Source organism: Apostichopus japonicus, chromosome 12 (genome assembly GCF_037975245.1).
Source record: "Apostichopus japonicus isolate 1M-3 chromosome 12, ASM3797524v1, whole genome shotgun sequence".
Lineage (NCBI taxonomy): Eukaryota > Metazoa > Echinodermata > Holothuroidea > Aspidochirotida > Stichopodidae > Apostichopus > Apostichopus japonicus.
Genome location: NC_092572.1, coordinates 23575995 through 23588732, shown reverse-complemented (window position 1 = coordinate 23588732; position 12738 = coordinate 23575995). Strand labels below are relative to the sequence as shown.

The following is a 12738-nucleotide window of genomic DNA, read 5'->3' as shown; positions in this document are numbered from 1 at the left end:
TCCTCTCTCGTTCTCCCTCCCCCTCTTCCGCTTGTTCTCAACCCAGCATACACCCCTGGTATATATGAGTTAGTGATTATTATCTAATTTGTCTGTTTATATTCAAACTCACAGTTTGTATTTCAAATATCTTCTCTGTTTGTTGACAGAAGAACAAGGTAATCTAAACTGATTTAAATGTTGCTATCTTCTTCGAGCTCAATATGATTTCTTGGGGGGGGGGGGGGCATGAGGGATTGTCATGTGACACCTGTTCATCATTATACAAGCTAAAAGGTCATTTCAGAAAGCCTTCTGCACAAATATCACCAATACTGTAAAATAACCACATTTCAGCTTCGTAAAAACAATGAGAAATCAACATATTTTCGACTTCTACGATGGAATGTTTTGATCACTGAAATCAGTCACTATGATAATATGCATATTAGTTCATCTGCAGATTGCCATCACCCAATAATAATAATAATACTAATAACAGAAATGTTCTTGTTTATGGAGGATATAGGGTAGGTAATGCCTTCTCTCATTCATGGAATTTAATTTTGCATCCAATTTCCAAACTTTCTGCAATACTATTGTACTGTCCTAAACAACCCAAATTATATAAGATTAAACTATTATATGAGTAGAAGCATATTTTACTAAGTATTAAGCAGACTACAGTTGTCACGGTTACCTCAATAAATTAGGAGCCCAGACGATGGCTAAATTTTTAATGTTCATTCCAGTGATATGATGATTGGTAGACATTTTTGCCAGGTGCCTAATGAGGTATTCTAAGGTCCTATAGTGAGGAGGAGGAAGTTGCTGCACTGTATCGTGCATCTGGTAGAGTTGCACTTCGTCCTGACTCATGGCTGCCTCCTAAAAGGATTAAAGAAAAATAAACCTCTCAATATGCTAAAAAATGAAAACAGAATGGTCAGGGGCATGCAACTTTCAAGACACCTTCTTTAATTGCCATGTTCATTTTTTTCCCCCTTCTCTACCCATTGAACCATGTCATAGTCTAACTGGACACTCTCAAACGTCTTGGGAGTAATTTCGAAGGGTCGACCTCTCCCCCAAAGTGGTGCAATTATCCTAAAGATGGTTCATCCACTTCCAAGAATTATTTTATACACAAAACTAGGTCTAAACCCTGCAGTCATTTTGCGATGAAAGTGCTGTAGGGACTACTTAACGTTTAGCGTTCGTATTCGCCGAGTTGCACAATTCTCAAGATATTAGACTTCAAGTTTGACATTAATCAAGAAAAATTGATGATAGGTGCTTTGAGCCTACATTTCATGTTGTGGAATACATCTCCACCGTGAAGACGACAAACATAATTAATTCCTGACCATATGGGAAAAACCTCACCTCGAAGTGCTTGTACAGTTGATATGTGAGCAGTGGATTGGGCAACTCCCGGAAGTAGAGTTTACAGACAGCTGAGACACAGTGTACGTCTTTCTGATAGAGGGCCAGGTCTGGCATGATATCGCAGTCAAAGTCGTCTCTCAATTTCTGTACATTAGAGGCAACACCCGACTGACGGTAGATGCCGTCCACTACACCGTGTTCCTCCAGAAACTCCGTGCAGGCTTTGATCACCAAAGGAACTGTGAAAAGGAAATGGGGGGTATGGGTGGGGGTGGGGGAAACAAAACAACAATATAAGAAGAGAGCTCATTTAAGAAGCACTATCAAAGGAAAGCAAAACTACTTTTGGTAGGTTTTTAGCCTTGGATCGGCGTTATTTTAATGCTGACAAATGTGAATTAACTAAGAGCACCATCAGAAATAATCAAGCTGAACAAGATGGCTGCCAAACTTGCCTTTAAAATCAGGTTTATATCTGTCGATCCCAGAGCTAATGAACATCCCCATCCTGCCTGACAATACACCGTTGGCTGGAATAAGCACTAACTTACTACTTTAGTTCTAAATTGGAGCCAAACCCTGAGCTAATGTAGACACTGTCTGTTCCTGAGGAACAGACAAACCCTCAGCTAGTACAAGGAAGTACTGTCTTTTTATGAGTAACAGAAGGTCCTGATTTATTTCAAGTATCTACTGTCTGTTCCTGAGGAACAGACAAACCCTGAGCTAGTACAAATAATGACTGTATCTTTATGAGTAACAGAAGGTCCTGGTTTATTGCAAGTATCTACTGTCTGAGCTAGTACAAAGTGTACTGTTTCTTTATGAGTAACAGAAGACCCTGAGCTATTGCAAATATTTACTGTCTGTCCCTGAGGAACAGACAAATGTTGAGCTAGTACAAGTACTTACTCCCTGTTTCTGAGTAACAGACAGACCCTGACCTTCAGCTAGTACTAGTGCTTGGTTCCTGAGTCAGAGCCAACTCTGAGCTAGTGTATGTATTTACTGTCTGTTACTGAGACAGACAGACCGAAACCATAGACAATAGCATGCATTAGCTTCTTAGCATTAGTCGTAGTAAAACCTTACCCTAGTACAAGTTATGCCTTTTTCTAAGTCGCATCCACGCCCCTAGCTAGTGAGAACACTTACTCTCTGACGCTGAGTTCATAAGGTGTTCCCCTAAGTCACAGCCAAACACCCTCTCCCTTAAGATGCCCCTCTCCTTCAGCCCTCTCTTCGTCGGTCTGGCCACGATGAAGGACCTCAAGAAGAGGATTAGTTTTCCCTGCTTTCTGAGAACTGCAAAGATAAAGAACTCTCTTTGTCAGATAAAATCAAATTTTCCTTCAAAACCAAGAAAACAAGAAACTGATGACAAAAAGACATCTGTCCTCGCGGATCAAGTTTAAAGAGGCAACCAGTACTGTCGATATAATCAAATACCGTTTCATCTCCGAAATAGCACAGACAAATGTTGGTTTCTTTCTTTCTTCTCTCCATACCTTGTCTACTAATCCCCTTTCATCTATCTCATTGTGTTCACCATGCTCATTAACCTGTCTATATTCTGTGCGTGTTTTTGTCCCTTCTGTTACTGTAACTTGTCATTCAGCTGCCGAGAAAAGATCCTGCTAGGATCGAAACGTCAGGCCAACTTACCTTTACACATTCTCTTACACAGGCTCTCTAGTGGATAAGCAGTTTGCTAACAGTTTTATTTTATTTTGAAGTTTAAACACGGCAGATATATGCATTGTCACTCTTTTTTCACCTCAAGGTGTGACTTTGTACGACCAGAAAAGAAATTACTAGAATAAATGTGAGAAAGAAAGGAAGATTAATCTTAATGCATTCAGTCAAAATGCACACACCACAATCCTAACACCAGGAAGTACAACATGATGGTTTCTTCTGGCATATCAGACCAGCTAACAAACACAGCCTACATAGATCCTGAAAACCCACTAGACCCACTCCCTCCCACCCCCCGTACTAGTAACCATACACCAGCATACCATGCTGATAAGTGTCATAGGTCTAGCGGTCGTTCAGACAGACTTAAGGATTAGTTTAACTCACAGCATTCTTGTAAATTAAGGAAATGCCTGCTACCACCGACATAAACTTGGAAATTTTTAGATAGCATCCGTCTTTCCTTTGGCAGATTATCGATATAAATTGGGTTTTTTGCTGGACACTCAGGCAGAATTGGAAAAGGTGGATTCCATTCATTATCACAAAGTTTACTTCGCTGTCCACTAAGAGTCATTGACTTCCATTCCCGTACTATTTCTATGCGAGAAACTTGACAGACGTGTTTGAGCCACTTCGGTTTCCTTTCGATATTTTGGGAACGGAGTCATTCTTTTTACAAAACAGTTGTTTAAATGCACAACATCAACAAATGACCTTCAGGTGGTCTTATCTCTTGGTATGTTGAATTACAAGCACAGTTATACAAATAGGTTTAATGAGTAGGGTGAACACAAGCGAGATAAATGTAAGAGGATTAGTTGACAGAGGGTGGAGAGTTCTAATCTTCTCTTTGTTCCTCTACAGTTTATCTCCTATCTCTCCTCTTCCCTCTGTTGGTTTCTTTCTTCTTCTCTCCATCCCTTGTCTACTAATCCTCTTACATCAATCTCTTTTGTGTTCAACCTTGCTCATTAAACATATCTACATTCTGTGCTTGTAATTTGTCCCTTTTAGTTTCTGTTACTTGTCATTCAGCCTCTGAAGAAGATCCTGCTAGGATCGAAACACCAGGCCCTCTTATTTTAACACAACTTTAGAAATGAACCAAAAAAAAAGGAAACTAGAATGCCACAGGTGTATCGATTCCTTGCCATACTTTTATATGAGAATATTCACACACTGCACACAAAGATTTTCAAGTACTGACTATTTTTACTAGCAAGATACTTGCACTCTAGTGGACCTAGAAATCAAACTTTCAAGTTTGTACTTGCTCTTCTTCATGCTTTCTTGAAAATTGCAGATCATCATTAAAACTGTCGATACTTCAAGTCAGTGTACGGTAGAACAGACACCTACTAAATTAAATTAAATTCAAATTTATTAGTACCTAAATTTAACAAACATTATCCTTGACGAGATCACATTTTCAACATAGATGCATTTCTTATCGTTGATCTCGATATGAGAATTAATTTTTAACCTGCTTTTTTGATCTGTTCGATCCGTCAATTGCACAGAAATTGAAAGCCAAGACTTGGATATATATATAAACATCTTCAGTAAAACTGTACAAGAAGTTTGGAATAAATGGATTTTGACCGTGCAGGGCAAGTGAACAGTATTAGATCCATTTGTTGTGTTATAACCTGTCTACAGACTGGAAGATTGTATATTTATGAATGAAGTACTTCCTGTCATTGAAATGCGTATCTAATGGTTACCTTTACATGTATGCGGCACTTCCATTACGACGGTAATCTACACCAGTGCATTCCTCTGCATGCTGACATGAATAGACTAGACACACTACAGCTCAGCTTTACATGCATACATAACACGTTTCATCACCACAGATTGACTGCTGTTTTGGCAAAAAGCGGTAACACCCCTGCCATGCAAGGGGACAGCCCAAAATAAAGAGAAGACTAAAAAAAAGGACAATGGGTACATACTTAAGATGGACTGTCTGCCTACAAGAGGAAAAAAATAATGTCATAAATTTCAGTGGCTCTTAAATGTTCTAATGTGTAGATAAGAAAAGTGCAGATGGGGAGACAGGTAAGCGAGGAGCGAAGTCAATTGCTTGATTTGTCATAGGACCTAAAAAAACGGGAGGCTTTACTTCTGTTTTAATTGGATAATTACTCCAATCGTTCTTTCATATCACTTGTGGAGTGTTGGCTCAGTGGTTAACGCGGGTGCCTTTCAATCATGAGGTCCCAAGTTCCAGTCACTCCAAGATTAATGTATGTCGTCCAGTTACAGAGTTGTTGACAATTGACAATTCATAATCATGGACGTTAAATATGAATCTAAGAGACTGACTTCGGTCAGCTTGTGGCTCTTGCCAATGAGGCTTCTTCGCGAGTTCCTGCTTGCAGGAGGATCTAAAATACATACATACATACATACTGTGAAATGTTCTGGATTGATGAACTTTGTAGTATGACTAACTTATGACTGATCATTTAGATAAGTTGGCATATTTTTTTACTTACACTTTGGAAGTTACTTTAAAAATACCATGTACGGTCATAGACAGCATAATGCTATCATTTATTGGTAATGACATACCAACAATATACAGACATTTACCTTGGCACAAACAGATTAAGGTTGAACCACCACAGAGCATTGGATACCACGTAACAAGTTGAGCACTACATGGCACCTGAACCCTGTACTCCAAGACATATCACACACCAGTTGAACACCATATTGTAATGAGTTACAATTTAAATGAGAACTCAATACCTCAATGAGTTAATAACCATCAAATGAGATGAACAAATTATAATGAGTTAGCCACTACATGTCACTGAATCTTACCGAGCTACACCATTACATGGAATGACCATTAGAAAAGCTTATCATTTATCCGAAACATTCAATGTGAAGAAGAATGACTTCAGTAAGGAATGTTGTATAAGTTTAGGTATATATAATTAGTTCATACACTTGTGAAAAGGGAAAAGATTCAGTAGTGGGTGAAATGTGATTTAATAATGAGTGAAAGATTGCCATTTGCTACTAAGCATTTGCTGTAACTACTACCATTAACAGAATCACCTTAGTCTTCCCATACCAAACTGCTAGATAGTTTTAAGTATTGCAAGGCACTTAAGTAAAGTTGGGAGGTCAACATCTTTTTGTAAGTTGTCAAATGTAACAGGGCATCACACGTAGAACCCACATGATTGTACATGGCAAGAGCATCAGAATTTACATATGTGTCTATGAGATGCAGTAAAATCAATAAGTACAAGTACTTTAGTCATTAGGAGACAAGCTAGGCCTTTCCAAAGTACTTAAGTGGCATCACATAGAACTCAAAATGACTGCAGACAGCTACATTATCACAATTACATAATACATGACTGTGAGATCACAAGTTCATCACATAATACTTAAGTAACAGGGAGACAGTTGGTTCTTTAAAAAGTACTTAAGTGACTACGAAACGGCTGGCATCACGTAGAACTCAAAATAACTGCAAAAAGCTTCATGATCACAATTACTTAATACAATACTGCTAGATCACAAGTTCATTACATACTGTAATACTTGAGTAACTGGGAGACGGCAGGTTCTCTGCAAAGTACTTAAGTGACTACAAGACAGCTGGTATCACACTTAACTCCAATAATTAAGAACAGCTAGATGATCACAAATTACTGCACGACAGATTGTGTTTTTTTTTTTTTGCATTTTATAGCACTGACAGAAATTGTTAGGGATCAGCCATTTCACCACATAGTCCTACAAGTCAGTTAAGGTTTAAGACTATTAAAACACAGGATGAAAATGGTGAGCAGAGGAGGAGGTGAGGGGCAGGGTGAAGAGTTTTAGGAGAGCGGAGAAAAAAGAGATAGCCAAACTGACATTCAAACAAATTTTACATAAACATATTGACATATAATACATTATATACCTTCCTGAGAATCTTCAATATCTGATGAAAAATTAAACGAATGAAGTATACTTTATATTGACCGACCACAAATTTAACAAACTTTCAAGACGAAATTGAAAATGGCATTCAGAGAGAGATTCTCTCCTTGATGACCGTCCTACTTCTCTTAGGGAAATACACATCAATTATCCACAAGTGTCAATAAAATTATCTGTTGTGAGATTACATGTCCCTGTTTATGAGAAGTTGAAACTTGGCCAGGAAATATCACACATCGCAGGAGAACTAAGCTTTTCTTTGCAGTCCCCAAAGACGACGTCGTGACCAGATTCCCTGCTGATATTGTTTTGAAGACGTATTTTGAATGGTACTTAATATATTTCAAGTTGTTACTATTGGTCAGACGCTTATGACAAGTTTGGCAAGTCTTTTTTTGATGCCAAAATCTTTTATTTAATAACTAACTACAAAGATGACAAAATGTTCCATGCAAGTGAATTAAAATCCACTTTCTTGACAAAAGGGTTCCCTTTTAAACAGTTTGGAACAATTTAGTTATAGAAAAGTCTTTGATATATTCAAACAATAGCAAAATATACCACCCAACAACCCATATCTGTGCTAGGATACATCCATAGGATATGTGCTTCTCTGTAATGGATATATGTATTAGAAGTGTATTCTTTTGTTCGCGGAAATGCACTTTCTATAGGATATCTTCCTTACTATTAACCCTAACTGTGATACTTGCATGGATGGAGAGATGAACATCAAATCGTATGAGAGGACTCTCGGTATCTATGGTTACCAGTATGAATATTCATGTATTCATTTTACACAACCTTTACTACAGTCATTGATGGCTTGTACAGTAGTTTGTCAGTCGTTTCTGAAACAGTTTGCCAATATCAAGACTTCTTGAAACTCTACTAGTTTCTATGACAACCCACTGGTGACCAGAGATCTTGAGTTCAGTAGGTGTGATTCTGGGCTTGATTCTTACCTGGTTTTGGTGTTCTGGGTACTCTCTCAGCTACAGATGGTGGTAAGTGTTCTCCTATCAGCTCAATACACTGACTAGGGAAGAAACCAACATCAAAGCCGTTTTTACCCCGCCACCAAGATGTCTCTTCTGATGGAGGCATGTCAATCACTGAGATCATGTCACCGACCTAAACAAAAGATGAATATGCATGAGATGGGTGGTCCCTACACACAAACAGCCAGTTGGAACAATGAACAAAAGAATTGATATTCTTCCGGGTGGCAACGGCTACTACACAATGTTTATGGGAAGTTGGATCATTGTTACCTCCAGCTATATAACTTCAGGAAGCTATGTTTGAGATGAATATGAATGAGTATGATGAATATGCATAAGCCTAGCTACATAGCATCCAATTATCCACACCCTCATTTTCTACATGATTAATCCTTACAATTAAACCTAACTGTGATGATCACATGCTGGTAGGACTGCAAAGTATCTATGAGATATCAGATCACTGTGAACTCCAGTGGTATCATGTCAAGAGCCTAGGCTATGTATCAGATGAATATTAATGAGCTGATGAATATGCAGAAGTATAGCCCAAGTACTTCTGCACAATATCTTTGGATATTAAAGAGGAAGGGGTGGTTCTGTTTGTTTTGGTTCTCTTTTCTAAATGTAAAGTTCTGTATTTTTTCAGGGAGTGTCACTACCCGACAAGTCCTAAAGGGTTTTTTAGTACACTTCCTTTCACAAGTTTTGTTTCCTATCTCCTTCTATTTCATATGTCATACTTATGTTGTGATAGAACAAAAATAAATAAATGAAATGAAATAAGCCTGATGAATATGCATACATCTAGTTGCAGTAGTACTGCACATAAATCTACTGGGATATTGTATAATGTTTACCTCGAGCGATATCTCGTCCGGAGCCTGAGCTATGTATCTCTTGGTTACGTGAGCGGCAGCCACAGCTGGTATGTTAATTGCTGATTCATCATTGGCTATAACATGGTTGCCATGGTTTTCCATCTGAAGACAGAATGCAAAAATTTTAACTGAATTCAGAACATTTTTGTAATTTTTGAAACCAATGGGAACCAAACACAGACAGTGCTGTTTAAGTACTTAAGACAATTAAGGACAGTATCGTGTCTGTCTTCAGTTAAATGTTTAGTGTTATTTTAGCCAAATACTAGTTACCGCAATTATTCAAGATTAATTGATCTGATGTTTCCACCCCTAGCAGGACCTTCTTAAGATGCAAAAAGTATACCTTTGAAAAAGATCTTGATTCATTTAAAGCAGCTTGTTTAACACTTTCATTCTCCCACCCAGCAATTAGTTTTAGTTAGAGTTGATCAAAATGTTCTTAAATGAAGAGGTTTCCATTAGCAAGCAATGAATAGGGATGTTTTCACATTTTCTGACTGTATCTGGTTGATTACATGTGTGTGTGGCAAACTTGTTATATACAAGCAGTTTGTCTTAATGTGCATTACATATATAAAACAAATGAATCTTTATAAAGCAATCACTTAAAACTAAACTTGACAGTAAAATCTGGCACTTTTGAAGCTTTTGACATAGTTTTTGTTGACCTTTCAAGGAAATTGGTTGGATACTTTTTATGAAGAACTATACAAAAGATTGAGGGAATGTGGTTCAAATACCTGATTGAATGATGTCCAGACACAAACTTAATGTGAGTGTATTAATGATGAAACTATTCATGAATTCTCAAAGATTTAAGCTTAGAGAAAACAGATCTGTGAGGTCTCAACGAAGGATAAATGAAACCACGTGTTTCCTACATGGTTGGGTGGGGAAGGGATGAATGGGGGTGTAAGAAGTGTGTACCAGGGGTGCTTTGGTCAAACTAGTTTAATATTTAGGTACTTAGCATCACTTGCAGCAGCACTTGAGACTTGTGTCCATAATATAACTTGCAACTTAAGCTAGGTTCATCTGCAGTTTACATAGTTGTCATATTCCTAAGCCAGGTGTGTTGATAATATCAGCAGCGATTCATACAGGTAACTTGACTAATTAAAGTGATGCTTATTAACCAAGCAAAGAATAGCGTTCGACGTTCATGTATCTTAGTAGCAGGAGATGTTTGTCATATGAATAATCAACAGATTGGGTTTTACCACAATCTGCTTTGTATCAAACCTCTCTTCTTACATACTGAATATGAGCACAGGCACACTAAACAAAGAAACGTCCAGAAAGCCAGACAATAATCGGACAAGGGTGTACATTTCAAAAACGCTGTTCATCTAATGTGGCAGCTACATGCCACAGCATGTTGTAGAATACCCTATACGGATATCACTATTGAATAAAAGAAACAAAAAATAGCACCAACCAAAAATGAATCACTTAAGAAAAAAAAAGAGTTTTAAGCCAGTGATTCAAATCCAGCTTTCAACCAACCGAGCTATACATTGCTCTGGGTTATACTGGCCTGGCAATCCTTTCTCTCTGCCAAGGATGTTAGCCAAAAAGAACCGCTCTAATCGAATACCCTGTACTAAACCAGAGATCACCACCGAGTTTTCCACGTGATAAAACCCAGGAATCGGATGAGAGAAATATGACACGATGAATTTTTCCTATTTTCCCTGATATTTTTCAGATATAGATGAGTTCAACTACATCATCATGTACATCAAATTAGTGAGGCTTTGTATACAAGACTGTAGACGTAATGTACTGGACAGATCTTGGCTCTTCAATTTCTTTATCAAGCAATGGTTTTGTCATCAAGAGTCTTTGAGGAATGCAGCCTTTCGTGTGAAAATCACATTTTTGAGACAAAACACTGTTACATCAAAAATGTGCTTGACCCTTTGAGCTGCCATTGTTCGTGAAGGGAGGGGGAACGGAAAGCTTCCTGAAGGGAAGGGAAGGGGGGGCACAGAACTGGACAGTAATGAATTGACAATCAGGAGCAGGAGGGGGGGTGGGCAGCTGGGATGGTCAAAAGAAATACAAGAGCTAGGAAAGATGTAATACAATAAACACCTTTATCGGGGTAAAACTTGGTCTAAGACACACTTTCACACAAACACACTGAAAATGAATATATATGTACATATAATATAAATATATATATATTTATCAGGACCATTCTTTTGGACAGCAGTTCTGGTATTGCACTGGTATATTGAATTGCTATGTAAAGATATAGGTAGCAACTGAAAAGTGACAAAAATGATCATAATCTTAATGATACTCGTTCAAAGCTTTTAAAAAGAAAACTGAAAGGTAAGCATTTAATGAGTCCGCACATTTACGACCGAGCTGGATTTGATAGTTAAAACAACTGACAAAGCTGAACCAGACCGAAGACTATGTATCCATGCTACGCATGCATTTACTTTACCTTCATCTGGTAGCCATGCTTATCAATCTAAGTGAAGAAAATCAGAATTGAAAATTCAACCTCGACGTCCCGATAATGGGGACCTCTGTTCACAAGATAACACTGCAATGCCATGTGGCATAGTGACTGCTATATAAACATGACGTGTATCATGAGTTTAGATGCACTAGACTGGGACTAAACAATCTCTACCGAGCAGACGACTGTAACATACAACACTGGGTTGCTGTGATAGTTGCAACCAAAAGAGTAGCTGTTTATCATTTTTAGAAACTATCGTGTACATTTGAATGATAGATATATATTCATACAAGTATATATATATATAGATATATATATTCCTAAGTAGACAAGTATTTTACTCCTTCCATTTCAAGAGGGAGGTAGAGATAGTTACTGATGCTAAAATGTGATTTTGGTGAATTCATTGCAGCAAAATCACCCAAAAGAAAACTTGTAATATCAGGACAAGATGGCAAATCTTCTGATTACAGACGAAGATGTAGCCATAACCGATTAATCATCTCCTGAACTTGAATGTATAACGAAGCCATTCTGAAAGTAACGCTTAACTAAATTACTAACTTCAAGACACTTTCAATTTCAGTTGCAACTCAAAACGGAAAGTATCAATGGTAACGTTAGTTTCCTTTCACCGTAAAACATGTTTTTTGTAATGTTGGTCACATTTTACAATAGAAACTCTTCATGCTTTAGTGACATTGATAATTAATAACCTTTTCCACGCTTCAGAATAACGTTGGTTGTTTTATGGACTCTTTGAAAACACATTTCAAGAGGTTTTCAATACGTATCGCAAGCAAAACCTGAAAGACGCAACTGACATACACATATGGATGACAGATTAGGAGAAAATGATGGTAGAATATAAATTCTCCCCCCCCCCCAAAAAATGAAATTAAAATGGTACAAACATTGTTGTAACATCACAGGTTCACTATGCATCCATACATCCAATCTAGGTAGACAACATACCCCAAGGAGACACTGTACATAAGTCCATTTGCAACACAAAGACAATTTTTGCCATTCCTGTCAGGTCGGGTCGGGTCAGGTCGATTAGAACTTGCAGTATTTAGTTCGACTCTTAGAGTTGTTGTTTATTTATTCACAGATTATGAGGCAAGTGCGGCCCTCAATCCCAATGCAATTGGAACCAATAATTCTCTCAATTCTGTGAATTAAACTTTGTTCGAATTCTCTAAAGCTCTGTAATAAGTCACAAGACTTATAAGAGTTATATAAGTCTGCAATAAGTCTGCAATATAGTCTGCAAAATATTTAAGTCTGCAATAAAGTCTGTTATTTGTCACAATACTATATCAATATTTCGCTACAATACATTTTA

At 37.7% G+C, this 12738-nt stretch overlaps 1 protein-coding gene across 6 annotated transcripts in view; it reads right to left on the bottom strand.

Annotated features, from left to right (window-relative positions):
• The window catches only part of LOC139976971 (rho GTPase-activating protein 32-like), a 39592-nt gene that overhangs the window by 8361 nt on the left and 18493 nt on the right, over positions 1 to 12738 (bottom strand). For 2 of the 6 annotated variants that reach the window (XM_071985890.1, XM_071985891.1), the window contains exons 8-14: positions 11370 to 11396; positions 8888 to 9010; positions 7989 to 8157; positions 7004 to 7024; positions 2524 to 2673; positions 1366 to 1607; positions 680 to 867 (exon numbers count right to left, since the gene is read on the bottom strand). In XM_071985890.1, coding sequence (XP_071841991.1) covers positions 680 to 867; positions 1366 to 1607; positions 2524 to 2673; positions 7004 to 7024; positions 7989 to 8157; positions 8888 to 9010; positions 11370 to 11396 — 920 coding nt within the window. The remainder of the gene's footprint in view (positions 1 to 679; positions 868 to 1365; positions 1608 to 2523; positions 2674 to 7003; positions 7025 to 7988; positions 8158 to 8887; positions 9011 to 11369; positions 11397 to 12738) is intronic. The other 4 variants (XM_071985894.1, XM_071985896.1, XM_071985892.1 and 1 more) reach the window with 3 other exon arrangements.